Below are 26,568 nucleotides of genomic sequence, written 5' to 3'. Positions count from 1 at the left end.
GAATCTCCGGAGGTCGGGCCGCAGCAGCGTCCACCACAGCTCCACCCGCTCTGGACTCGGCCAGCTCCGCGACGGTGAGGTGAGTAGTCGGCACCAGAGCCCCCGGTCTTCCTGTTGGAGGCCGCTCCTCGTTGCAGCCCCAACGACAACGGAGACCCGACAAAGAAAAGGTCGGGTCTCCCGTGCAGGGAGAGATTTAAAAGTTACCCCCAACCCCCCCACACCACCCCCACCCCCCTACACACATACCCCAACAAAAATAACAAACACTACATAAAAACATAGACATAAAATAATAAAAACGCAGACGGACTGCAGAGGCCGCTGCAGACGAGAGTCGCCATACTTCTATGCTTCTTGTTTCACTGTCTCCACATAGCAGCAAGCTCCACCATTTCAAACCTCTGGCATTCAATGGCCTTCACAATGTTCCTCAACAGTGTGAAAATCAGATCAGACAACCCTTAGAGAGAATGCAATTAAGTTGCCAGAAATTACCTTACGGAGTTCCATAATGCAAACAAAATGCCCGTGTGGCGGGCCCGGCGCGGCTTTAATGGTCGCAAGACATTCGAACGCCCGCCGGGGCTCCAACTTCGTGACATTTAGACCTGGAGCGGGGCCGTACATCGACCGGCGCGGCCTAAAATGGCCATGGGACTTATCATCGCCCGCCTGGGGCTTCAACATCGGGCTTCAACATCGGGAGAAAAATGGAGAGCAGGGGAGAGAAAAGACTTTGCCTTCCATCACAGTGAGGAGGAGGTTCACTGTAATGGATGCTTGTGTGAATTAAATTGGTTGTGTGTCTTGTAGGAATCGTTTTTGTTTGTATGGCTGTAGAAACAGAGTTTCGTTTGAGCCGCACTGAGGTTCAAATGACAATAAATATTGTATTGTAAAAAAAACAAAAAAAAAAACACTATGAAGATAGACAGGAGAACTCTGCTGCCAAAATAAATAATCATATTTTGGTTCACTTGTAAAACAGAAAAAAAACAGAACAGAACCTCTTCATGGAGGCACAAGCTGGATGTACATGATTTAGGAATTAATTCAACTCACCACTGAAATTTCCAATTATTAAATTATTTAGAAAATAAAAGAGAGGAACATTTATCCTCGACCGCTCCCTCTTTCAACGGGTTGATTGATTTTTCCACTCTTACACGAGTATACTGCACAACTCTAGTTTACAATATGTCAGGCAGGGTAGAAAATCAGTTTTGTAAACACTGTACCTTTATGTATGGTTCACTGAGTCTAAAGTGCAATAAAAGTTAATGGTTCTGGTGAAAGACTATTATACATTTCTTGTTACGAAACATAGACATCCGCCCTGCCCTTCATAAGGTTCCAGTTCTATTCTCATCCACCAATACGCTGCCAAGTAATGTTTGGCTTGAAGTTACATATAAACAGAATAACAGTAGAATCTGAAACTGAGACTAGGTACTCCAACACAATAATTACGGATTAACATAAAATGGATCTTACCTTCAAACCAGGTGGTCCAGTATTTCCATTTGCTCCTGGAATCCCGGGCTCTCCCTGAAGGCAAATATTACAACAGATCTGTGGTCAAACTAACTATGCAAATATAATTGATTTTATTTGATGCTTTGTACTCAGTCGATTCTTTCAATACAAATTGATCTTGCTTAGCAGTACAGAGAAATGCCATTCGGCCAACCCAGTTCGCACCAGTGTTTATTATCCTTGCAAACATACTCTACCCTTCTTCACCTATCAATGACTCCTCAGCTCATCCCTCAGTTGCTTACCCTTGAATGCATCGCATCACATGCATCCCAATTGTCTGCCGAGCTAACGTGTTCCCCATTTCAAGCATGTTGTATTTTAACAGGTATTGGAACAGGGATTCCCAAAGATTATAGAGACTCCATAAGGTTTTAACATTGAGGTAATTTAGTTAGAAAGCTGACAAAAAAACTAAGGATAAATTAAAGTTTGCTCGCACACTGATGGCCCTCATTGAAAAGCTATCCATGATTCCAGGTCCACCATGTTACTGGGCATTGATGTGAATAAATAGGGGCGTATTTTAAAGAGTTTGGAACCATTGCTTTTGTGTACATAACAGTCTGTCTGGTTTGTATTGACCAGTGGTCGTTGTTCATAAGGTTATAACTGATAGTAGAAATAGGCCATTCGGCCCATCTAGTTTACTCCACCATTCAATCATGACTGATCTATCTCTCCCTCTTAACCCTATTCTCCTTCCTTCTCCTTCCTTCTCCCCATAACCCCATACTAATTAAGAATCTGTCTATCTCTGCCGTAAAAAATATCCACTGACTTGGCCTCCACAGCCTTCCGTGGCAAAGAATTCCACAAATTCACCACCCTATAACTAAAGAAATTTCTCCTCATCTGCTTCCTAATAGAACACCCTTCAATTCTGAGGCTATGACCTCTAGCCCTAGACTCTCCCACTAGTGTAAACTTCCTCTCCACATCCACTCTATCCAAGCCTTTCACTATTCATGATGATCCCAGGTCCCTGCCACTCAATTCACGGCTAAGCCGTGAAAGCGTCAGGCTTTCTCAGAACTTTGGCGTAAAATATCCCAAAACATCACCTCAGACAAAGTCCACCACAGAAGTAGCGAATGGGGAAGAACAATTTGCGTAATTGTCCAGCCTGAATTTAAGTTTACACAGAAGGGTGGTGGAATAATTTTAAGTTTGCCAATTTCAAAAACCTCCAAATGGGCTGGAAGTTCAACTGCCAATTTTACTATGGGCGAATTCCAAGTTAAATTAGGAACAATTGTTCCTTTGATATCATGAGCTATCGTAGGCAGAATTTGTATTTACCCATGTTATTCCTATTAAAAAAAATAGATAACTAGGGGAAATGTTGGGGATTATTCTGATTTGTTTTTCTAACTTTTCTGGAGAAGAAAACACAAGATACACTTGAATTATTGGGTTTGCAGTTCTTGACCAAGATCATTCATGAAAACCTGCATAATTTTTATCACTGCCTTTAAATTTAAATGTTACATTTTTCATAACTTTTAGCAAAAAGACACATACTGTATGTCCTTGTGATGTACAAAACAGGAATCTAGGATGTTAACCCAAGTACAGCAAAGGAACAGATTGGAATGATGGGCAACTTGAATGTTTTAGAGGTCCAGGTTTTTATAAATCCACAAAACATGTTTTAAAATTCATTTTCACGATCGGCCTCACTGGCAAGCCAGCATTTATTCCATAGAAAATAGGTGCAGGCGGAAGCCATTCGGCCCTTCGAGCCAGCACCGCCATTCATTGCTGATCGTCCCCTATCAATAACCCGTGCCTGCCTTCTCCCCATATCCCTTGACTCCACTAGCCCCTAGAGCTCTATCTAACTCTCTCTTAAATCCATCCAGTGACTTGGCCTCCACTGCCCTCTGTGGCAGGGAATTCCATAAATTCACAACTCTCTGGGTGAAAAGGTTTTTTCTCACCTCAGGCTTAAATGACCTCCCCTTTATTATAAGACTGTGGCCCCTGGTTCTGGACTCGCCCAACATTGGGAAACATTTTCCTGCATCTAGCTTGTCCAGTCCTTTTATAATTTTATATGTTTCTATAAGAATCCCCCTCATCCTTCTAAACTCCAGTGAATACATATCCCCCTTCCCGCCTATCCCACCTTCCAGAGGTGCCATGGCTGCCGCTGAGAAGCCGAGGCAGGAGCCTCGCAGCTCAGGCCTCGCGGGCCGGCGGTGGGCCATTGCCGTTTAATGGAGCCCGCGGCCATGGGTGCCTGGGACTGCGGAGACCGCAGATGGGGCCTGGGTCGGTGCCACGGAGGCGTCTGGAGCGGACCCGGCAGTGTTAGTGGAGAGGTTGACGCGGTGGTCGATGATGGCGCTGACCGACGGACGAGGACAGACACGTGGAAGTGAGGAGGCTGCTGCCAAGGGAAGGAACAAAGGAGTACCCGGCGTGAGGTGACTGCCATGAGGGAGGGGGGTAGAACAATGGTGACCTGTCATGGGGGAACCGCTGTGAGGGAGGGGGTGGGGAAGAACAGGGGGGGAACTGGCAAGAGGGGGGGGGGGGGATTTGTAACATTATAAGTGCCCTTTATTGAGGATTATTTGCATATATGCAGGCAAAAAATGTCACTGTGACTTGTCACATATGATAATAAAGTGTTGAATTCAATTCATTTGTCCTGAACAAAGGTGGTGCTGAGCTGTCTTCTTGAACTCCTGCAATCCTACTGGTGCAGGTATTTCAACAGGGCTGTCTGAGTGGGAAAATCCAGTATTCAGACCTGGCAAGGAGGAAGGATATATTTCCAACTCAGTGTGTGATGTAGAGAGGAATCTATCATACAGAGTGTTTTCATGTGTCTGTCACCCTTGTACTTCTCCATGGTACAGGATGGCACTGATCCGAAAAGTCACCTATCAAGTCTAAATAACCATCCGGACCCAAAAGAGCCGGTACCTTCCTCAACTTTGGTGCCACTGTGGGGTTATGTTGTGTCGTGGACTTCTGCGTTTGTGCTTTAAAAAATATGTTTTATTTATTATTTATTTTAATGTTACTTGACTGTAAGGAAAATCCATTTCGTTGTCTCTTATGAGATAATGACAATAAATTGAATCCAATCCAATCCAATCACCCTTCAGTCTGAAGAATGGCCTTGACCTGAAACATTACCTTCCATGTCCTCCAGAAATGGTGCCTGATCCACTGACTTATTCCAGCATTTTGTTACTGACTTATTCCAGCATTTTGTTACTGACTTACTCCAGCATTTTGTAAAGCAGCATCTGCAGTTCTTTGTATTTATATTCTCAATGCTTGTTCTTTGGGAAATAAAGAAGACTGAGGAGTGATCTAAATAAAATTGTTAGGATTTTGAAATAAATTGATAGGAATGATAGAAAATAACTTATCATCTTGTGGATTAACTTCAGTAAATTTCTCCACATAGCAGATGGTTGAAGTGTGGAACTATCTCCTCAGTATTACCTTAATTAGTGAATCAATGATTTATTATGTAACTGAAACATATCGCAGGGCAGGATGCCAATGCAGATAAATTAAATGACGAAAGATAAACAATGATATCACAAGATAGCAGAACAGGCAGGAGAGGCCATAATTGTGTATTTATAAAAATCATGCGACACTGATGATAATATTAATTGTATTGTCTTGGGAACATGCAGTGGAAACCTTGCTTGGACACAAAGTTAACTTTATGTTATTAAGTATTTATCGAAAATGAAATCTTATAAATAGTAGAAATGTATCAGAAGTTTATAAAACCTCTGCAAACTGAGCAGTCCTTTATTTCCTTCAGACACGAGTATTTAAACCCACTTACTGCAGGGCCAACATGTCCAGGAGAGCCAGGCCTTCCCTTTTCACCTCTGCTACCCTGTAATGACATTGATCCATCATTTAAAAACAAGTTATTGACCAAAGATTACATGGATATTCATAATTCAACACTTCCAGTAAATTAACTTTGCAAAACAGCACAATAAACAAATGATCATGTCTTTGACAGCATTTTGGCCAGCTGTCCTGATATATTCACACATGGCTCAATGTCTTACTTTGAAGTTGGAATACTTCGACTGCTCCTGTTAAGTTAGTTGGAACAGATAAGTGTAAGTGGTAATTTGCTGATTTTCACCCATCATAGTCTCATTAGCAAATAAAGAATTCAAGCACAATTTCTGGAATGGAATACTTTATTGTCACATGTGACTAGGCACAGTGAAATTCTTAGCTGCATACACAATGTATACAAATAGCAGTCACCTACGGCGCTGACAAAGTTACAAAGCACGCCGGCTCCTCCTTTTATTCTCCACCCCACAGCAGATCCTCCATGTCGGGTCCCCATTGTCCTTTGTTCTCCCCCATCCCCAATTGTCCATTGTTATCCCCCCACTTCCCCCACAACAGTCCCCCTACGCTGGGTCCTCCGTTGTTCTTCCTCCTCCCTCACGGGTGGACCTCCAAGCTCTCATCGACCGCGGGTCGACCCGCGAGGCATCGCCATCGCCACCGCCGTGAGGCTTCACCACCGCCGAGGCCCCATCATTGCGAGGCTTCATCGAGGCCTCACCGCCCCACTTCACGCCTCCGTGGTGCCGACCCAGGCCCCAGCCGACCCGGACTCTGACCCGCGAAACCTGGCTCCTCCGTCTGACCCGCGAGGCCCCTGCCGGGCCCCGACCCGGACTTCTACGTGGCGATCCAGAAGGCATCGAGACCGCAGCGCCTCAATAAAGGCCCCCGGCCGCGTATTTCTATAAGTAGCTCCACAATTAAACTAAAACTGGACTGTTCTGAATCTGTTTCTCTTTCCATAAATGCTGCCTGACCTCCTGTGTTTACAACAATTTGTGTTTTCATTTCAGATTTCTGGCAACAGTAGTCGTTTTTTAATTTTGAGCCAATATTGTGTTCCCTTTGAACATTTCAATTCACTAAAATCTTGGGAGGAATATATGAATAGTAAGCAGGCGCATTAAAATGTAAACTTTTACCCACCTGAATATACTGAGATAATTTATGCTTTGTTACTAGTGCAAATACATGGAATTAAAATCACAGCCATCCACTCAAAAGCACAGCAGAAGCAAATTTGCACTGCCAGCAAATACTGTAATACAAGAATTAAACGGTTTCCGGTGCACTTAGAACTGTTTGTATGGTTGAGGTTTTGCTGCTATTAAAGTAGTACTGGTGATATTATTGTAGAATTGTGTTCAATAACATAAACTATTTCATAATCTTGCCCCTAATAAAAAATATCGTTCATAATATAGCGCTCTATTAATATGCAAATCCATAAGCAAGCTCAGAGAAAGAAGACCTGCATCAAGTTGCAAACTGGCACAAGGAGTTGGTCCATTTACAACATTCCATAGTTTGCCTGGCACAAATAACAGTTCACTCTCGGCTTCTCTGTGGTTCTGAAGAATTTGCCACAATTGCATATAAAGTAAACTAGACCATTGGGTCCCGTCTCCAAAACGTGTGGTTGTGGGGGGGGTGGGGGGGCCTGCGGCGTCTCACACACACTAACCACCCTACACACACACACACAGGGGGAGAGAGGGGGAGGGAGGGGGAGGGGAGAAGGGGCAGTGGGGGGAGAGGGGAGGAGTGTGGGGAAAGGAAGGGAGAGGGAGGGGTGTTGGGGAGGGGGGTGTGGGGGTGCATGGGGTGGTGTGTGGGGGTGTATGGGGGTGTGGCAGAGGAGGGTAAGGGGAGGGGGCCTGGGGGAGGTGGGATGTGGGAGAGGGATGTGAGGGAGGGGGTGTGTAGGGGAAGGGGATGGGGGAGGGATAGGGGGTGTGGGGGAGGGTGTGTGTGGGGGAGGGGGGTGTGTGGGGGAGGGGGATGTGGGAGGGGGGGTGTGGGAGGGGGGGTGTGTGGGAGGGGGGGTGTGGGGGAGGGGGAACCTTCAAAACCTTCATAACCTTTGTACTATTTCACCGATCAGAACAAAACGTCTTTGATTTGCAGCAGAGGAGAATGGTGAGTAAGGTGGCAAAAAATCGTAGCGCTATGGGGGATCATTTTGCGCAAATTTAATTACGTCGCAGACAGGAAGTGGTCAAGATGAGAGTTTTAGTAATATATAGAAGATAGCTTATTAAACACACAGAACTCATCTTACACGGTGCCTTTAAACAATGGGATAATAGTTAATGCAATGATAAATAAACTAATTGATGGAACAGGACTGCTTAGTCTGCTAAATCTCGATTCTGCATGTGAAAAAACCTTTTGAGATATTAAATGTAACACTATATTTTCTCTTTTGCTGAAATCAATCTTTCTATTACCCTCTCTGTACCTGATTTGACGGATTTATTCTCTTCATTGTGCCTCTGATTCAGTCTCAGTCCTTAAATATCATGTTAAGGGATTAGTTTGTTGGTGGTCTACTTCTAATGGCCCATATGCCCCATTGACCTTCCCAACACAATTTCCCTCGGGCAATTTATGAGCTGAATTGTGTAGCAATCAATCCCACCACAGCAATTCAGAATATCTGCTATCCAATTGTCGAGAAATCCAAGTGGTTCAGCACCTGGCTCATCAGATGATGTTTGTTGCTCCCTTTCCACTCACCTGGGCCCAGTTACCATGCTTCCTGTCAACTAGTGTCTCATCTCCTATTCCCCTCCCCCCACCCCTTCCCTTCCCCCACCCCCTTCAAATTACCTCGCTCACTGGAAAATATATTATAACGCATTTGGATATTGCCTGGATTAGGGAGCATTAGCAATAAGGAGAGCTAATACTCAAACTTTGGATTGTTTTCTCTGAAGTGTCAGAGCTGAGGGACGATCTGATAGAAGAATGTAAAATTATGAGGCACTGCCAGGTCAGATAGTCAAAGTATTTTTTCTTGGCAAAATGTCAAATACAGGGCACAGTTTTAAGGTGAAAAGGGGAAAAGTTTAAAGGAGATTTATATGGTAAGATTTTTTACACATAGCTGCCAGGGAAAGTGGTAGAAACAGATACAATAGCAAAGTTTAAGAAGAATTTCCACAGACTCATAAACAAGCAGGAAATGACCATGTTGAATTGAACTTGGCACCATGTGCAGCACATATGTAGTGGACTGAATGGCATTCTATGTAGTAATGCTGTGCAAAACCTAACAAAAAAATAATTAACAATGTTTTCAGGTATCGATAGAACTAACATCCAATAATTCCGAAAGGCTGTCAATCCCGCAGCTCCAAAATCCCAAGTGCGTTAGAATATCAGAGATTTACTGTAATTGATTTTTGTAGTTTGTTGACCGCGCACACAGCAGCCTTTGTGTGATGGAGAGTTTGAATTTAAATGTTTAGGGTGCGATATGGATGGCCAAGCAAGTAGTCTGCTTTGGATGGTGCTGTACTTCCTGAGAATTCTTGAAGCCACACTCATCAGTGGGACACAGTGCAGGCATGGTGCATCACAGGTAGTGGGAATGAACGTGATAGGGAACAGAGGGATGTCATGGTTGGCCTCAGCATTACAGGATTGAGAAGGTTCACAAGTTTAAATTGGTTGGGAAAAGAGGGTTGGGAGTATAATTCAAAGCTGTGACCAGTAGTGTTGAACAGAAATGGACATATCTGTCACATGCCAATGTAACTGTCTAGTGGATCATAAAATTAATTTTCCCAGTTGAAATTTTGGGAGCGAGCCAGGTGGAGACTGTGTGTTGCCCAGCTACCCGGGGGAGTCATTTTACTTGTGCCAAGGGCCCAATTTCACTTCCAAGAAGAAGATAACTTGACGAATGCCAATTACCACAACTTGGCCAATTACCACAACTTACTTGATGCTCCCAACAAGAGGGCATCTGTAGGCAAGGCCTGTGCCAGAAGAGTAGCCCCAAATGAACCATTAGCTTGCTCTGCTGGGGGATATGCAGCTTATCAATGTTCTAAAACTAATCTGGGCAAACATTAAAACTGTGGGAATTGGTCCAAGGGAGATAAATGTGGAGCACAGAGCTGTGGGGGTTGGAAGGGGGAGAATGTAACTTGGAGTAGTGGCTTTTGAACAAGATGGTAGGGTGGTGGGGAAGCTCCACTGGAATGAAAGATGGCATAAAGCCAGTGTGAGGCCTATCTATTGTTTTGAAACAGGGTAGTATACCAAAAAAAAAAGATACAAAGTGCTGGAGTAACTCAGCGTGTGCGACAGCATTCCCCAGAGATGCTGGCTGACCCACTGATTTACTCCAGTATTTGTGCGTCTTTTTTTTACAAACCAGTATCTGCAGTTTCTTGTTTCTAATATACTAAAGCTGGTTACAGGAGCAGACTGGAGCATCCGGTGAAAACCCATGTGGTCACAGGGACAATGTGCAAACTCCACACAAACCGCGCCCAATGGCTGGATTGAACATGTGTCACTGGCGTTGTGAAGCAGCAGCTCCTCAAAAGGCTATTAGTTCAAGTCTCAACTCACAACACAACATCGAGGTATATTGCAATGTGGTTCCTGTGACGTGCTGCACTGTTCAAAATGCTATCTTTCAGATAAAATATTAAACTGAGCCATGCGGAAACGAAAAAGACTCAGTGGCATTGGGTTGAAGAAAGACAGAGTTATTATCCTCAGACGCTTGGCCAAATTTATTGAAAGGACCTGATGAAGCAGATCTGGAGGTCTCATCTAGATGGGGCAAGTAAAACTAGAGGGCATGTTTCATAATAAGGGTTTGCCTATTTAAGACTGAGATGAAATGGAATTCCTTCCCTCAGAGGGTGATGAATCTTTGGAATTCCCTACACTGGAGCTCTGTGGAAGTTGAGTCACTAAATATATTCAAGGATGAAGGTAGTTCATGGAAGAGTCAAAGCCTGAAGGAACATGTAGAAAAACGGAGGCCAATATTAGATCAGCTGTGACCACATTGGATGGCAGGGCAGGCTCAAGGGAGGTTAAAGGGGCTGTCCCACTTGGGCGACCTAATCGGTGAGTTAAAAAGAGTGTCTTCGACCTTCCAGCTTGAGGGCAGAGAAGGGGAGAGAAGGGGAGAGAAGGGGAAAGAAAGGGGGGAGGAGAAGGAGTGGAGACACTTTTAAGAAGTATAATAAAGATTAGCGGGCATTTTACCTACCGGTAGGTCTTCCTGGATCCTGAAAACTCCAATGAGCCAATCAAAATGCCCGGTCAGTGAAGGAGATTGCCTACGGCTGCCCTTGAGTGCCTGTAAGTAAATAGCGACCCCACTCCACTACGATTTAAAAAGACCCATGCCAACCAAATTTTACTCACAGAAAATTTTTCAACATGCTGAAAGATTTTCCGCGACCTAGCTGAGGCCACGAGTATTCGGGAACTTCCCTCGAGCATGAAGGAGAGTTCCAGCGACCTCATCGGACCTCCTAGGACCACGTGTCGACCATGCTGCGAGTTTGAAGGTCAAAGACACTCTTCTAAACTCGCAGATTAGGTCACCCAAGTGGGACAGCCCCTTAATCCTGCTCCTGTTACTGTGGTCACATTCATCTTAGAAACGTTGATGTATTAGACCACATTGTATTTGTTAGCAGCTTGAACTCTCAATTACACCAAAACACACAGGAAATCATTCAAATCACATTCATACAAGCCCAAACCTTATTGTGGGAATACGGCAAAAAACACCTACCCTTTTTCCAGGAACTCCTGGTAATCCATCTCGCCCTATCAGTCCTTCAGGTCCCTATAAGATATGCCGTGTGGAGCAAATCAAAATTAATGGTTTGCATTAAAACCAAAAATTGGTAATTTGAATTATTGATATGGTTTCACTCAATACATACCTGTGCACCTGAGGGGCCTGACACTCCTGGAAAACCAGGTTGGCCTTTTTCACCCTAATGGCACAATTAAACAAAAAGAGGGACATTAGGTTTTCTCTTTACAAACGATTCATTCTGTAAGTGTTTCACTGCTCATTTCTAGTTAGGATTATCTTTGATGACATTTCCTTTCCTGTCTTTCTGGTCCATTTTTCATTTCTTGAAGAGTGATTATTGATGGCATGTTCCTGAAGGGAAATGCTGCAGCACTCAGTTCCTGGTGTGGGATTTTTACTGGAAAGGATGTGGAAATTAGTTTTAATTGGAGGTTTAGTTAAAACAAAATACGTCTGTGTGGGTTTAAAATCTTGGATATAACACAGATGGGCAATGCTGAAGAAAAATCTGTGTGGTATCTGCTCCAGAGTCTATTATACATGAAAAGTAAATAGATTCCAGTGAAGAAACCATTCTCTTGTTGTTGCCTCTATGTTATTCATCACTGTATGAATAACATGACATTGAAGAATAGATCCTCATGAAAGTTGAACCACTGACTTATTAACAAATTCTGCTTCATTCCATGAACCCAATGCTGCTGACACTTCCCGACCATTTCTTTACCTCACTATCTCCATCGCAGGTGATAGACTTCTGACCGGCATCCAGTATAAACCTACTGACTCCCATGGCTATCTGGACTACACTTCTTCCCACCCTGCTTCCTGTAAGGACCCCATCCCCTACTCTCAATTCCTCCGTCTATGCCGCATCTGCTCCCAGGATGAGGTGTTCCACACCAGGGCATCGGAGATGTCCCCATTCTTCAGGGAACGGGGGTTCCCCTCTCCTACCATAGATGAGGCTCGCACCAGGGTCTCTTCTATAACCCGTGACTCTGCTCTCGCTACCCATCCCCCCACTCGTAACAAGGGCAGAGTCCCCCTAGTTCTCACCTTCCACCCTACCAGCCGTCACATACAACAAATAATCCTCCGTCATTTTCGTCACCTCCAACGTGACCCCACCACTTGCCACATCTTCCCATCTCCTCCCCTGTCTGCTTTCCGCAGAGACCACTCCGTCCGTAACTCCCTGGTCAATTCTTCCCTTCACTCCCGCACCACCCCCTCCCCGGGTACTTTCCCTTGCAACCGCAGGAAATGCTACACTTGTCGCTTTACCTCCCCCCTTGACTCCATTCAAGGACCCAAGCAGTCGTTCCAGGTGTGACAGAGGTTCACCTGCATCTCCTCCAACCTCGTCTATTGCATCCGCTGCTCTAGATGACTGCTGATCTACATCGATGAGACCAAACGCAGGCTTGGCGATCGCTTTGCCGAACTCCTCCGCTCGGTTCGCAATAACCAACCTGATCTCCCGGTGACTCAGCACTTCAACTCCCCCTCCCATTCCGAATCCGACCTTTCTGTCCTGGGCCTCCTCCATGGCCAGAGTGAGGACCACCGGAAATTGGATGAGCAGCCCCTCATATTTTGCTTGGCCGTTTGTACTCCAGCGGTATGAACATTAACTTCTCTAATTTCAGGTAATCCCAACTGTCTCCTCCCCTTCTCAGCTCTCTCTCAGCCCTCTGGCTCCACCTCTTCCTTTCTTCTTCCTGCCCCTCACCCTCACATCAGTCTGAAGAAGGGTTTCAGCCCGGAACATTGCCTATTTCCTTCGCTCCATATATGCTGCCTCACCCGCTGAGTTTCTCCAGCATTTTTGTCTACCTTTGATTTTCCAGCCTCTGCAGTTCCTTCTTAAACACGCTGCATCCAGCTAGCTTCCTTGGATCCTATGCGATCTTACCTTCCACAACAGCCTACCATTCTGAACCTTATCCGCAGCCTTTTAGGCCGATGTAGACAATGTCTATGACCTTGCCCTATTCAATCTTTTTTGATTATTTCATCAGAAAAGCCAATCAAATTCATGAAAAATCTTGCATGTAGAAAACCATGCTGACTATCCAAACCTTTTTTTTTTTTCTTCTTTTTTTAAAATTATTTATTTCGAACAGAATAAAAGGATAAAAAGCAAGTGTGAAACAGCATACAAAAAAATATATATATATTTATAAAGTGTCATAAACACTATCTATAAATAAATGAAATCATATGTGTCCGAAAAGGAGCAGGAAGAAGCCAAAGCTTATTAATTCCCACCCCTTATTCAACTGCTTGTAATTATCTCATACAAATTTAGCAGCTATATGTACACCAGCCACTACATGTACACCAAATTATTTACATTTGAACATTAATCAAATATTTACAAAGCCATACAAAAAAGAAAAAAAGAAAACGAAAAGAAAAAACCCTCATATACTATACAGTATCTCAGTCATATTTACAACCCATCACTCTATAATCACCCTTCCCAATACAATCAGTATAACACATATCCCACTCACAATCACCTATCCTCATCCCAATATCCTTTTAAACAAGTGTTTTTGTACATCTTTTTAAACTAAATTATGCTTGTGCTAAGTTTTATCTCCTGTTCCAGACCATTCCACAAATTCACACCACAGATTGCTATGCACATACTTTTAAGAGTTGTTCTGACATTGAGTTTTTTAAATTATGTTCCCCTCTCAAATTATACCCACCCTGTCTTTCCATAAACAGTTTTTGTATATTTACTGGAAGTAAATTATTTCTTGCTTTGTACATGATTTGCGCAGTCTTAAATTTAACCAGATCAGTGAACTTCAGTGTATGTGACTTTAAGAATAATAAATTGGTATGTTCAAGATATCCAACGTTATTGATAATTCTTATTGCTCTTTTTTGTAATGTGCATAACGGCTGTAGGTTGGTTTTGTAGGTGTTACCCCATATCTCCACACAGTAACTCAGATATGGCAATATGAGTGTATTATACAAAGTATGTAATGATTTGTGGTCCAGAATGTGTCTTGATTTTCCCAATATTGCTATAGACTTTGCCAGTTTTGCTTTGACGTGGTTTATATGTATGCATATATACTTTATCCCTCGGAATATTTTCCAGTAACTTACTTGCCATAAATGTTAGGCTCACTGGTCTATAGTTCCCTGTCCATCTCTTGAGCCCTTCTTAAATAACGGCAAAAACATTAGCCACCCCCCAGTCATCCGTCACCTCACCCATATCTAACGATGATTCATATATTTCAGCTATGGTACCAACAATTTTTTCTCTAGCTTCCCACAGCAACCTCATATATTCTGTATCTGCTCAGGCCCAAGAGATACATTTATCTACCTTCATAGGTTCTGGGATACCCAGTCCCCACTCAACATAATATGGACTGGCCTCAAGACATGTGTAGGAAAGAACAGCAGATGCTGGTTTAAATCAAAGATAGATACAAAATGCTGGAGTGACTCAGCGGGACAGGCAGCATCTTGGGAGGGAAGGAATGGGTGATGTTTCGGGTCAAGACCCTTCTTCAGACTGATGTCAGGGGAGTGGGCGGTACAAAGATAAAATGTAGTCGGAGACAGTAAGACTGGTGGGAGAACTCGGAAAGGGGAGGGGATGGAGAAAAAGGGAAACATACACTGGTACAACAGCAAAAAATCATATAGATCACCTCTGGAGGCACACAACAATTGTCACATCATAAAATCAAGTTACAAACTGAATCTATTGCTTAAGGAGTGAAAACAAATATCCTACTCTGTATCCTCTCAGTCCAGGTTCCCCTTCAGGTCCAGGCAAACCAGCTTTACCCTGAAAAGGAGGAAGGAATACCAGTCAGATAAGGAATTAAACGGAGGAGTCACACAAGCCAAGAGGCGTGAACATTTCCTATTTTTAAAAGCATACACTTATATATAAAATCATGATGGAGGTCATATGGTCTATGCAGCTGGATTTAGACTACATGTGACCACTGAAGGGAGGGGGTGGGGGGGGGTGAGGGATTGTTGGACTAAGTAAATGGGTCCATTTTGCGATTTCCCTTAAAAGTCGCGTCATCTGCACATGTCAAGAAACAAAAGCTGAGAAACAATAAAAAGTGCTTATTATCTACTTTTATGTTTACACATTTTCTTTCATATCTCTACTTTTTGGTGGTAATTTGTGAATTCTGTATGGGCTAATTCTTGTAACCTAATAGCCGTGACGTGCGAGTTACCTATATTACATTATTTTTCTATCTCTATATAATTAAAAGGAAGTGGAATTATTGAAAGGAACCCAGTGCGAAAGGTACTTCTGACCATCAAAGGTGATTTATGAAAATATCCACTAAACCTGACAAGGTGAAAAGATTTTGCTCAAAGCAAGTCATATGCTGGGAATGTTATTGCAACTGTTTTGATGAAGTGAGCCATTAACCAACTAAAGAAAATGCAGTTCTTCATATGTTTTTTCAGATGTATTCTGCAAATGTGTTGGTAATATAAAGGAAATGCACCATTGGGAGGAAGTTGGATGATGGAGAGGAGAGAGTGAGGATAGAAAATTTATATTGCTCAGAATAAGCAGACATTGACATTGTAAATCGTCCTCTCGAATAGAAATGCAAAAGCAAAGCATTACGGTACGGTGCCCTAAACACCTCCAAGACCAAGGAGTTGATTATCGACTTCAGGAGGACACAATCTGGGGAATACGCCCCAATCTCCATCTACGGGGACAGTATGGAGAGAGTGTCCAGCTTTAAGTTTCTGGGCACTCACATCTCTGAGGACCTCACATGGTCCACCAACACCGCTGCGCTGGTCAAGAAGGCACAGCAACGACTGTTCTTCCTGAGAACATTAAAAAAGACTGGTCTGCCCCAACAGCTGCTGTCAACCTTCTACCGCTGCACCACAGAGAGCATATTAACGTATGGCATCTCTGTGTGGTATCTCAGCTGCACGGAGGCGAAGAGGGGAGCTCTTCAGCGCGTCGTTCACAGAGCGCAGAAGATTATTGGGACACCGCTACCAGCCTTGGAGGGCATCTACCACACACTGTCAGCATCCATAAAGACTCCTCACACCCTTGTAATGGACTGTTCGAACTCCTACCTTCCGGCAGACGTTACAAGGCCTTCTATGCCCGCACCTCCAGACTCAGAAACAGCTTAATTCCCAGAGCTATAGCGGCTCTGAACCGGCCCTTCTGAGTTCCCCCCACCCTCATGAACTGTCTCCCTCGGATGGTCACGTCGCACAAACACATCTGCACTTTAGTCTGTTTTAACTATTTTACTGTTTTAATGTTCTTTTTACAAACCATGTTCTTGGGGTATCTAAATCTAAATGTTATTAGTTATTTAAGTTATGACATCGGATGGAAGCTGCAAACCCAAATCTCGTTGCACTTATGTGCAATGACAATAAAAGATTATTATTATTATTATTATTATTATTATTATTATTATTATTATTATAACAGTTTAGCTACAGCTGCCAGTTTTATAGAAAATGTATTCCATGTAACACAAGTGATTGCAGATATATGCCCTTGCATATAAATGAAAAATCTTCCACCATCTAATGGATGAATCTGGATTAAGAATATACAGAAAAATTACTTCCTTCCGCAGTCAATCCACGAGAAAGGATATGAATTTAAATCTGCCCCCTAAAGGACAACAGAGAATTTCCATCAGAATTATCAGTCTGAAGGGTCCCGACCCGAAACGTCACCCATTTTGTCTCTCCAGAGATGCTGCCTGTCCTGCTGAGTTACTCCAGCAGTTGGTGTCTACCTTCGATTTAAACCAGCATCTGCAGTTCTTTCCTACACAAGAGAATTTTCATGATGGAATCTACCATTACGGTACAAGATGGTTCATGCTGGAGGATTTGAGTTTCTGCTTTAGCAAAGGATGGAATTCTAGTATATACTAGACAAAGTGGGACCCGTTGGGTCCCATGTTCACACAGGAGGGCTGGTCCCCCGACACAATATTCCACCTCTCCACCAATTCCAATATTAGTGGCCAGTGGGGGGGGGCTTTCTGGATGGTATGGGTTCTTGGGGTGGCAGCTCAGTCCCTCAAGCCTGATCGGCTCGCAGCTCACTCATGGCTGGTGGGCTGGCAGCTGACATGACTATTCCATGAAATTCCATTTCAAGCAGGGTGCAAGGCCACCAAATTCAAATCCATGTTCCTACCATTTCAAGCAGGCTGCAAGGCCACCAAATTCAAGTGCAGTTTCTTACCACGATGAGCAGGGCGCAAGGCCACCAAATTCAAGTGCAGTTTCCAACCACTTCAAGAAGGGTGCAAGGCCACCGAATTCAAGTGCAGTTTCCTACCACTTTCAGCAGGGTGCAAGGCCACCAGATTCAGTGCAGTTTCATACCACTTCAAGCAGGATGCAAAGCCATCAAATTCAAATGCAGCTTCATACCATTTCATGCAGGGTGAAACCACCATAAAACCACACAAAACACCAAACCCAGTTCAGTAGACATTCAGTGTGTTCAGTTGATTCACAGCTCAGATAGAGTCATGACCTCTCCCTCCCCCATCATGCAGAGACTGAGCCACACCCACACTTCCGGGTTTTATAACCCCTCCCCCTCCCACCGGAAAGGGTGTGGCTTTCAGGGCGTGATTGACAGGAGATAGATTCTCCACATTTTTTAAACACTAATAACACTTTTATTTTACATTGATGGGAAGAATTCTCTGCACCTGCTCAGCGGAGGGGGACTGAGTAAGATGGCCAAAAATCACAGCCGTAAGTGGTAGCGTTTTATCTAAAATCAATATACAATGCTAACAGGAAGTAAGTGCATTTGCAGTAGTGCCTTTTAACTTCAAGCCAAAGCACCCAAGCTGCCATTTGCAGTAAGTAGTGCCTTTCAACTTCAAGCCAAAGCACCCAAGCCACCATTTGCAGTAAGTAGTGCCTTTCAACTTCAAGCCAAAGCACCCAAGCCACTATTTGCAGTAAGTAATGCCTTTCAACTTCATGCCACCATTTGCAGTATGTAGTGCCTTTCAACTTCAAGCAAAGCACCCAAGCCACCATTTGCAGTAAGTAATGCCTTTCAACTTCATGCCACCATTTGCAGTAAGTAGTGCCTTTCAACTTCAAGCAAAGCACCCAAGCCATCATTTGCAGTAAGTAGTGCCTTTCAACTTCAAGCCAAAGCACCCAAGCCACCATGTGCAAAAAGTAGTGCCTTTCAACTTCAAGCAAAACACCCAGGCCACCATTTGCAGTAAGTAGTGCCTTTCAACTTCAAGCCAAAGTTCCCAAACAACCATTTGCAGGCAGTGGCTTTTTACTTCAAACAAACCATATTTACATTTCCAAACTACATTAAGAGTACTCGCAGTTGTGTAGACATTTGTTCAGTGTTATTCAGAGCTCAGAGACACGTGACCCTTGGCTTCATCCATCTTGGAGAGACTGAGTGCGGCACACCACTTCCTGGTTTTATAGTCTCTCCCCCTCCCTCCAGCAGGGGCAGCAGAGAGAATGGTGAAGTTTTTAAACTTCAAGCCAAAGCTCCCAAGCCACCTTGTGCAGTATGTAGTGCCTTTCAACTTCAAGCAAAACACCCAAGTCACCATTTGCAGTAAATAATGTCTTTCAACTTCATGCCACCATTTGCAGTAAGTAGTGCCTTTCAACTTCAAGCAAAGCACCCAAGCCACCATTTGCAGTAAGTAATGCCTTTCAACTACATGCCACCATTTGCAGTAAGTAGTGCCTTTCAACTTCAAGCAAAGCACCCAAGCCACCATTTGTAGTAAGTAGTGCCTTTCAACTTCAAGCCAAAGCACCCAAGCCACCATGTGCAAAAAGTAGTGCCTTTCAACTTCAAGCAAAACACCCAGGCCACCATTTGCAGTAAGTAGTGCCTTTCAACTTCAAGCCAAAGTTCCCAAACAAACATTTGCAGGCAGTGGCTTTTTACTTCAAACAAACCATATTTACATTTCCAAACTACATTAAGAGTACTCACAGTTGTGTAGACATTTGTTCAGTGTTATTCAGAGCTCAGAGACACGTGACCCTTGGCTTCATCCATCTTGAAGAGACTGAGTGCGGCACACCACTTCCTGGTTTTATAGTCTCTCCCCCTCCCTCCAGCAGGGGCAGCAGAGAGAATGGTGAAGTTTTTAGACTTCAAGCCAAAGCTCCCAAGCCACCTTGTGCAGTATGTAGTGCCTTTCAACTTCAAGCAAAACACCCAAGCCAACATTTGCAGTAAGTAGTGCATTTCAACCAAGCCAAAGCACCCAAGCCACCCTTTTCAGTAAGTAGTGCCTTTCAACTTCATGCCACCATTTGCAGTAAGTAGTGCCTTTCAACTTAAAGCCAAAGCACCCAAGCCACCATTTGCAGTAAGAAGTGCCTTTCAACTTCAGGCCAAAGCACCCAAGCCACCATTTGCAGTAAGTAGTGCATTTCAACTTCATGCCACCATTTGCAGTAAGTAGTGCCTTTCAACTTCAAGCAAAGAACCCAAACCACCATTTGCAGTAAGTAGTGCCTTTCAACTTCAAGCAAAACACCCAAGCCACCATTTGCAGTAAGTAGTGCCTTTCAACTTCAAGCCAAGCACCCAAGCCACAATTTGCAGTAAGTAGTGCCTTTCAACTTCATGCCACCATTTGCAGTGCCTTTCAACTTAACGCCAAATCACCCAAGCCACCATTTGCAGTAAGTAGTGCCTTTCAACTTCAAGCAAAGCACACAAGCCACCATTTGCAGTAAGTAGTGACTTTCAACTTCAAGCCAAAGCACCCAAGCCACCATTTGCAATAAGTAGTGCCTTTCAACTTCAAGCCAAAGCACCCAAGCCACCATTTGCAGTAGGTAGTGCATTTCAACTTCAAGCCAAACATCCAAGCCACCATGTGCAGTAAGTAGTGCCTTTCAACTTCAAGCCAAAGCTCCCAAGCCACCATTTGCAGTAAGTAGTGCCTTTCAACTTTAAACCAAAGCTCCTATGCCACCATTTGCAGTAAGTAGTGCCTTTCAAGCCAAAACACCCAAGTCACCATTTGCAGTAAGTAGTGCCTTTCAACTTCAATCCAAAGCTCCCAAGCCACCATTTGCAGTAAGTTGTGCCTTTCAACTTTAAACCAAAGCTCCCAAGCCACCATTTGCAGTAAGTAGTGCCTTTCAACTTCAAGTCAAAGCACCCAAGCCACCATTTGCAGTAAGTAGTGCCTTTCAACTTAAAGCCAAAGCACCCAAACAATCATTTGCAGGCAATGCCTTTTTAACTCAAACAAACCGTATTTTCATTTTCAAACCACATTAAGGGTACTCACGGTTGTGTAGACATTTGTTCAGTGTTATTCAGAGCTCAGAGAGGCGTGACCCTTGGCATCATCCAACTTGCAGAGACTGAATGAGGCACACTACTTCCTGGTTTTATAGTCCCTCCACCTCTCTCCAGCAGGGGCAGCAGAGAGAATGGTGAATTAAAAAAAAACATTAATATCTCTCTGATTTGTCATCGATGGGAAAAATCCTTCGTACCCGTAAGACAGAGGGGGGCTCTGAGCGAGGTGGCCAAAAATGGTGGCCGTAGGCGGCGGCGTTCTGTCGGAAATTGCAGCACAGAGGGCCAAAAGTGGTCAAGATCAGAGATTTAGTAATATAGACGAATGGAATGTAGTACATCTCCATGCAGCAACCAAGGATTTATTTGTCAGCTGCAAGACGTATAACTCACAATGAAATACATGAAGCTCACACTTTCACTCCATCCAGAGTATAGCTGGATGCAGTCTGCCTTCTAGCAAAGCTGTGTCCTGCAAAGGTTTGGCCATTGACATGCTCGTTGAATAGTTTGGCCAATGGTGTGTCCGATGCATGATTTGGCTAATGACATGCCCTATAAATAGTTTGCTCAATGACCTGCTCTGCAAAAGGTTTGCCCAATAACTTGCCCTGTGCATGGTTTGGCTATTGACGTGCCCTATGAATGGTTTGGCCAATGACCTGCCTTGTGCATGGTTTGTCCACTGATGTGCCCTGTGAATAGTTTGGCTAAAGATAGTCCATGTTATTGGTTTGGCAACCACAACTACCCAAGCATGGAGAATTCCCATGCCCATGACGAAAGCACCCCCTTCTTACTGTGACAACCCACTGCCCCACAGTGAGAACTCCCTGTCCATGAGGTGACATCTTCCTGCAAAGTAAACCATTTCTCCACTATATGCTACGGGTCCTTCCATGGGGCTGATGTTTTCAATGTGTTGCATAAGTTATGCAAGTGTTAAGTGAGTACCCAGTATGTAGTCGTCAAAGATGCAAAGCAGTTACAAATGCCACTTTTTGGGTTTATAAGTTAACAAATAATCACATATATTGTGAGTGTTGGCCCATGCTCACAGTTAGTGTTGTTTTCACTTACTAATCAGAAAAAAAAGCTTCAAAAATGGGTTGGTATCAATATATTAAAATTCAATTAGATGTCAGAATCTTGCAATGTGAGTACACGTGGACAGATGATTCATTTCAGAATACAAAGGGACAATACACGGAGTTAAAATAATCCCCAAAATGAGGAGTGGAGAAATGTTGGTCAGCATTAGAGCAATGTGGAGTGCTTGATGTGGAATTCAATGTGTCATTCAGGCGAAATGTGAATAGATATTTGGTAGAAAACATACAGTAAGAAATTAGGTGATGGGAGGAGGGAGATTAGTTACAAATTGTTCCAACATTGGAGACCATGGGAGAGTCTCTCTCCCTGACATGAATGTCACCATGTTGGGAATGGGACTGTTGGTGGTAGGTGGTGAGGTGAGATTAACATGGGTTAGGTGAATTTGGATCCAGACACATACAGTGGTTAAACAACATAAAAAAAAATAAATAATAATAATAATAATGACACAGAATAAACAGTCAGGTGGCAAAACAGATGATTATGCTGGAGCAAGATAATTCTTAAGAAAGAGAAGAGACAGCTATTAGTTTTATATTTACAAGTAGGCGGACAACCAATGTGATCAGGTAGACCAGGTGGACAAATGGTATTCTTATATGTAAGCCATTTCAATTATGTGATCCTATGTTGTTGTCAGATGAATAGCGTGTGGTAACCATTTACCTGCATGCCTGGAGATCCGAGTTGGCCTGGAATACCCGGTTTGCCAAGCAATCCCTTCAAAATAAAGCATAAAGCATGTAAGATATTGTAACTTTACAACGAATATTCTTGATTATAAAAAAATGAAAATTAGCAGAAGGTGTATCACTGGCAAATTCTAAGTCGAAGCCACGTACATCCCAGAGCTTGTAGGATGCGGCGGACATCCTTAGTCCAACATGACAAAGACAAACACTCTTTCTGCAAAGGGTGAATTTAGGGTTCTTCCCCACTGTTTGTTGCACGGTGGCATGATGGAGGAGCATCAACCCTCACATGTTTGTGAAGAATAGTCTCACTATTCCTCTATACAATGGGTGGAAGAAATCAAAGGATTTACTTCAGTCTTTTGTTGAGGGAAGGGTATAAAGAGGTGTCCAACTGTGCACCCCACCCCCCCACCCCCCCCCCCCCCCCCCCCCCCCCCCCCCCCCCACCCCCTCCCCACTTCCCCTCAACATCAATGCTGAACTCACTTCCTCACATACCAATCTGGTCTCATCAGAGATTCAGAGGTACACTTCCTCTGCCGCTCCTCCCTCTGCCCTCCCCCCCCAATCCTGCTCTACATTTCAGCCAATGATGCATTTTCCACATTCCCAACTGTTCCCTGTAATCTTTACTTTGCATATGTCAGAAATCTATTTACCTGTGCCTTAAAACATAGAAAATAGGTTCAGGAGTAGGCCATTCGGCCCTTCGAGCCTGCACCGCTATTCAATATGATCATGGCTGATCATCCAACTCGGTATCCTGTACCTGCCTTCTCTCCATACCCCCTGATCCCTTTAGCCACAAGAGCCACATCTAACTCCCTCTTAAATATAGCCAATGAACTGGCCTCAACAGAGAATTCCAGAAAAACTCCTTCCTTAACTCCAGGCCAGGCAACAGCCAATGCTCTACACTTTTGCTAATACAGGTGCACAACCTTTTATCCGAAATTCCAAATAACGAAAAGCTCCGAATAGCGGACATTTTTTCGGTCCTTGAAGAAAGGTCCTTGAAGACGTTCACCGAGGGCGGCCCGCAGAGGTGACAGCGGAACCTCCGGTCGGTCCTCGAAGAAAGGGGAAATAAATCCCCATTCATATAAGAGAAGGTGAGGGTATATTGCGCGGGAGGGTTAATAATTGACAATCTGCTGCTGCCTTCCCGCTGAGTTAAAACGTTCCCACGGTAGACTCACGATACACAGTGTATCGTGAGTCTTGCGTGGGAACTTTTTAACTCAGCGGGCAGGCAGCAGCAGATTGTCGCTCCCTTCAGTTTCACCCCACCTACACCCCTCTGCTTCCCGGCCATGTGTGTGACCCCTTCCCTCCCCTCTCCAGCTCCCCGCCCATTGCACCGGCGCGGGGGCTTTGCACTGTCTTCACGTCGGCGATGCCAGCAGGTCAGTGCCAGTCACCGGAGACGTCAGGACCAACGGGACACCGACCCCAGGCCCACTGCAAGCACGGAGATCCCAGAGACCCACAGCCAGCAGCAGCCCAGCCCCGTTCCAACTCCAGAGGAAAACTGCAAACTGGCCGGAGACGTCAGGACCACCAGAAGCCGCTCCCTGATGGGCCGCTACGGCGACAAGTGGCAGTTCGCCCACAGCCCGAGCTGAGCCCCCTCATCGGGACACCGACCCCCAGGCCCACTGCAAGCACGGAGATCCCAGATCAGCAACTCCAGCCCAGCCCCGCTCCAACTCCAGAGGAACACGCTCCCCGTAGGGGCAGAAGCTGATGGTGTGCAAGGTACGTCTTGTTCTTGGGGTGGCGCAGCTCGGGCTGTGGGCGAACTGCCACATCGCCGTAGCGGCCCATCGGGGAGCGGATTCCTCTGGAGTTGGAGGGGGAGGGGGGTATTGTGCTGTTTGATCGCCCTCTGCTATCCCAGGGACAGGGAGACACAGCGGCTTTTGAGAATGGTGGGCAATCACTTCCAAAGTTCTGCCCACACAGTCAGTACACCTCTCCTACACTTGTCTCCCGCACTAAGATCATCTCGCAGAGAATGATCCCAGCCTAACCCTCCCTATTCTCTCCTATTCTGCAAGAAAAACTACATTGAAGACTCAAACTCGCGATCGAGTAACTGCCGGGATCGAGGCGCAAACTCGCGACCTTGCGGATATGAGCCGAGCACTCTACCACTGAGCCAGCCGTTAAAATCTACGCTAAAAATCTTCCATTCCGAAAGCCGAAAAATTCCGAATTACGAAAAGTGTCTGGTCCCAAGGCTTTCGGATAAAAGGTTGTGCACCTGTACCAGGAAAAATTACACACAGATTATGAGGAGGTAAATATGCAACCGTGTATGACAGATATAGATTTGATGTTCAACAATGAGATGATGGGTTTGAACAAAATTAAAATAATTTTAGAAAACCTCCAAAATGTGACTATAATCTGCAGGCAGATTGCTAATTGTATCCAAAGAAAAAACTCTGTCCCACATTTTTATTGAGTCCTAAAAGTGTGCCCAAAATTCCTCTCTGCATTCTCCTCTCCAGCTGGAAAGTATCTATTCATCGTTTCTATTTGCTTTTCATCCCCCAGTAAATTAAGTGTCCTACCACTGTGATTTGTTGCATGTCATGTACTTCTATTTCCTTAATCAGTCTGTTGCATGGCACTGTATCAAACCCTTGTAGAACTTCACTACATGCACCATCCATCCCACCACCTTTGTTAACTCTCTGCTGGCCCGTCAAAGAATCAATCCAATCAGTCAGGCACCATTTGCCTTCATCAAATCTGTTCCCCATGATTTCATACGGGCCCAAACAGTGGAAATTTTCTCCGTGAGAAATATGTTTTTCTTTTTAACCACTATTTGACCCACATTACCCAGTTCTTCCTCTTTAAACAGGGCAAAAAACATTGGAGTCATTCAGACCTACTGTATCGAAGAGGCAATTTAAGGTTGTGGACACAAGCCTTTCACTGGCTTATGACAGAAATCTAACCTGCATCCCATTTGTTCTGGTGACTTATTAACTTGTTCACACTTTAAAAAAAAGACCAATCTAATATCTCATAGACACGAGCGCATCTGAGCTCTTTTCTGCACAACCAACAATATAGATAGAAACACGGGAATGGCCAGAATAGGTAGACAAAAATGCTGGAGAAACTCAGCGGGTGAGGCAGCGTCTATGGAGCGAAGGAAATAGGCCACGTTTTGGGTCGAAACCCTTCTTCAGGTCTTAGCAGATGTAATAGAGAGGAGCCCAGCTCAGGAGAGAAGGGGGAGTGAATGGATGCCTCAACTGTAATACCATAGATGTCAAATGATTGTTTGTGCATGTTGGAGAGGAGGAAGCAGTGATGATAATCACCTGTGGAGGAAAGATGTCAGGAACTTTCTTGAATTCTGGGATAATCCTGTGTTAGTAATTATAATTATTTTTTAGGACAATTTACTCCAACCAGGTCTAAAATATCTAAACCATCTGTGTACCAGTAGGCATCACAACCTAGTGTTTGTGAGATAATTCACACAGTGCCCTTTTAGGGAGATGGCTACCTGTGTTACCATATGATGCGGCCAGATCCACAGAGTATTGGAAAACATAGTCATGATCATAGAGAACACCCTTGACCTAGGCACCACTAAATTAGATATCATAGTTCACAGTACACCTTAAGGCCATTTGTTCCACTTAGTCTAAAGTGAAGATATACCAAGAATAATATTAATAGGAAGGCAAGCTCACAGCCAGGAAGCTCCTCCAATCCCAAAGTTGCCTTAGGTTCCAAGATTATTGATTAAATTGCACAGAAGACAAGAATTTCAGACAGGAGCACCTCACAAATGTGTAGATGGTAGAATCTACAGTTAAATTGATTACAGAAAATAGGCAAAACCTGATGCCTTGGCTAAAGTCAACCTAAGAACCAAGATTTGTGCACCTTGCACTTCAAGCTGTGCCTCAAGATGAGCATGCCAGCAGCACAGAACTACATTACCGATGTTTTAGCCAATGGCACATTGGCGGACGGACTCCCTAAATTGGGCTCCACAATCCAGGGTAGAAATTTGTCCTCATGCACTTAGTACAGTGCACTGTGTCCCCTCCAGATTTTGTTTCCCATGCATGCAACAATCTCAATCTCTAAAGATGTGGTGATGCCAATCCGGCTCCTTGAGTTTGCTCATATCATGGAGGAAGCCACAGAACTGT

At 44.2% G+C, this 26,568-nt stretch overlaps 1 protein-coding gene across 2 annotated transcripts in view; it reads right to left on the bottom strand.

Annotated features, from left to right (window-relative positions):
* The window catches only part of LOC116971861 (collagen alpha-1(XXI) chain-like), a 165,516-nt gene that overhangs the window by 75,847 nt on the left and 63,101 nt on the right, over window positions 1–26,568 (bottom strand). For both annotated transcript variants that reach the window (XM_033019024.1, XM_033019023.1), the window contains 6 exons: window positions 22,350–22,403; window positions 14,985–15,038; window positions 11,331–11,384; window positions 11,177–11,230; window positions 5,366–5,419; window positions 1,498–1,551 (listed from right to left, as the gene is read on the bottom strand). In XM_033019024.1, the coding sequence (XP_032874915.1) occupies window positions 1,498–1,551; window positions 5,366–5,419; window positions 11,177–11,230; window positions 11,331–11,384; window positions 14,985–15,038; window positions 22,350–22,403 (324 nt within the window). The remainder of the gene's footprint in view (window positions 1–1,497; window positions 1,552–5,365; window positions 5,420–11,176; window positions 11,231–11,330; window positions 11,385–14,984; window positions 15,039–22,349; window positions 22,404–26,568) is intronic.

This window comes from Amblyraja radiata, chromosome 4 (genome assembly GCF_010909765.2).
Source record: "Amblyraja radiata isolate CabotCenter1 chromosome 4, sAmbRad1.1.pri, whole genome shotgun sequence".
Taxonomy (NCBI): domain Eukaryota; kingdom Metazoa; phylum Chordata; class Chondrichthyes; order Rajiformes; family Rajidae; genus Amblyraja; species Amblyraja radiata.
The sequence above is the reverse complement of the archived record's forward strand: the minus strand, read 5'-3'. Positions and strand labels throughout refer to the sequence as shown.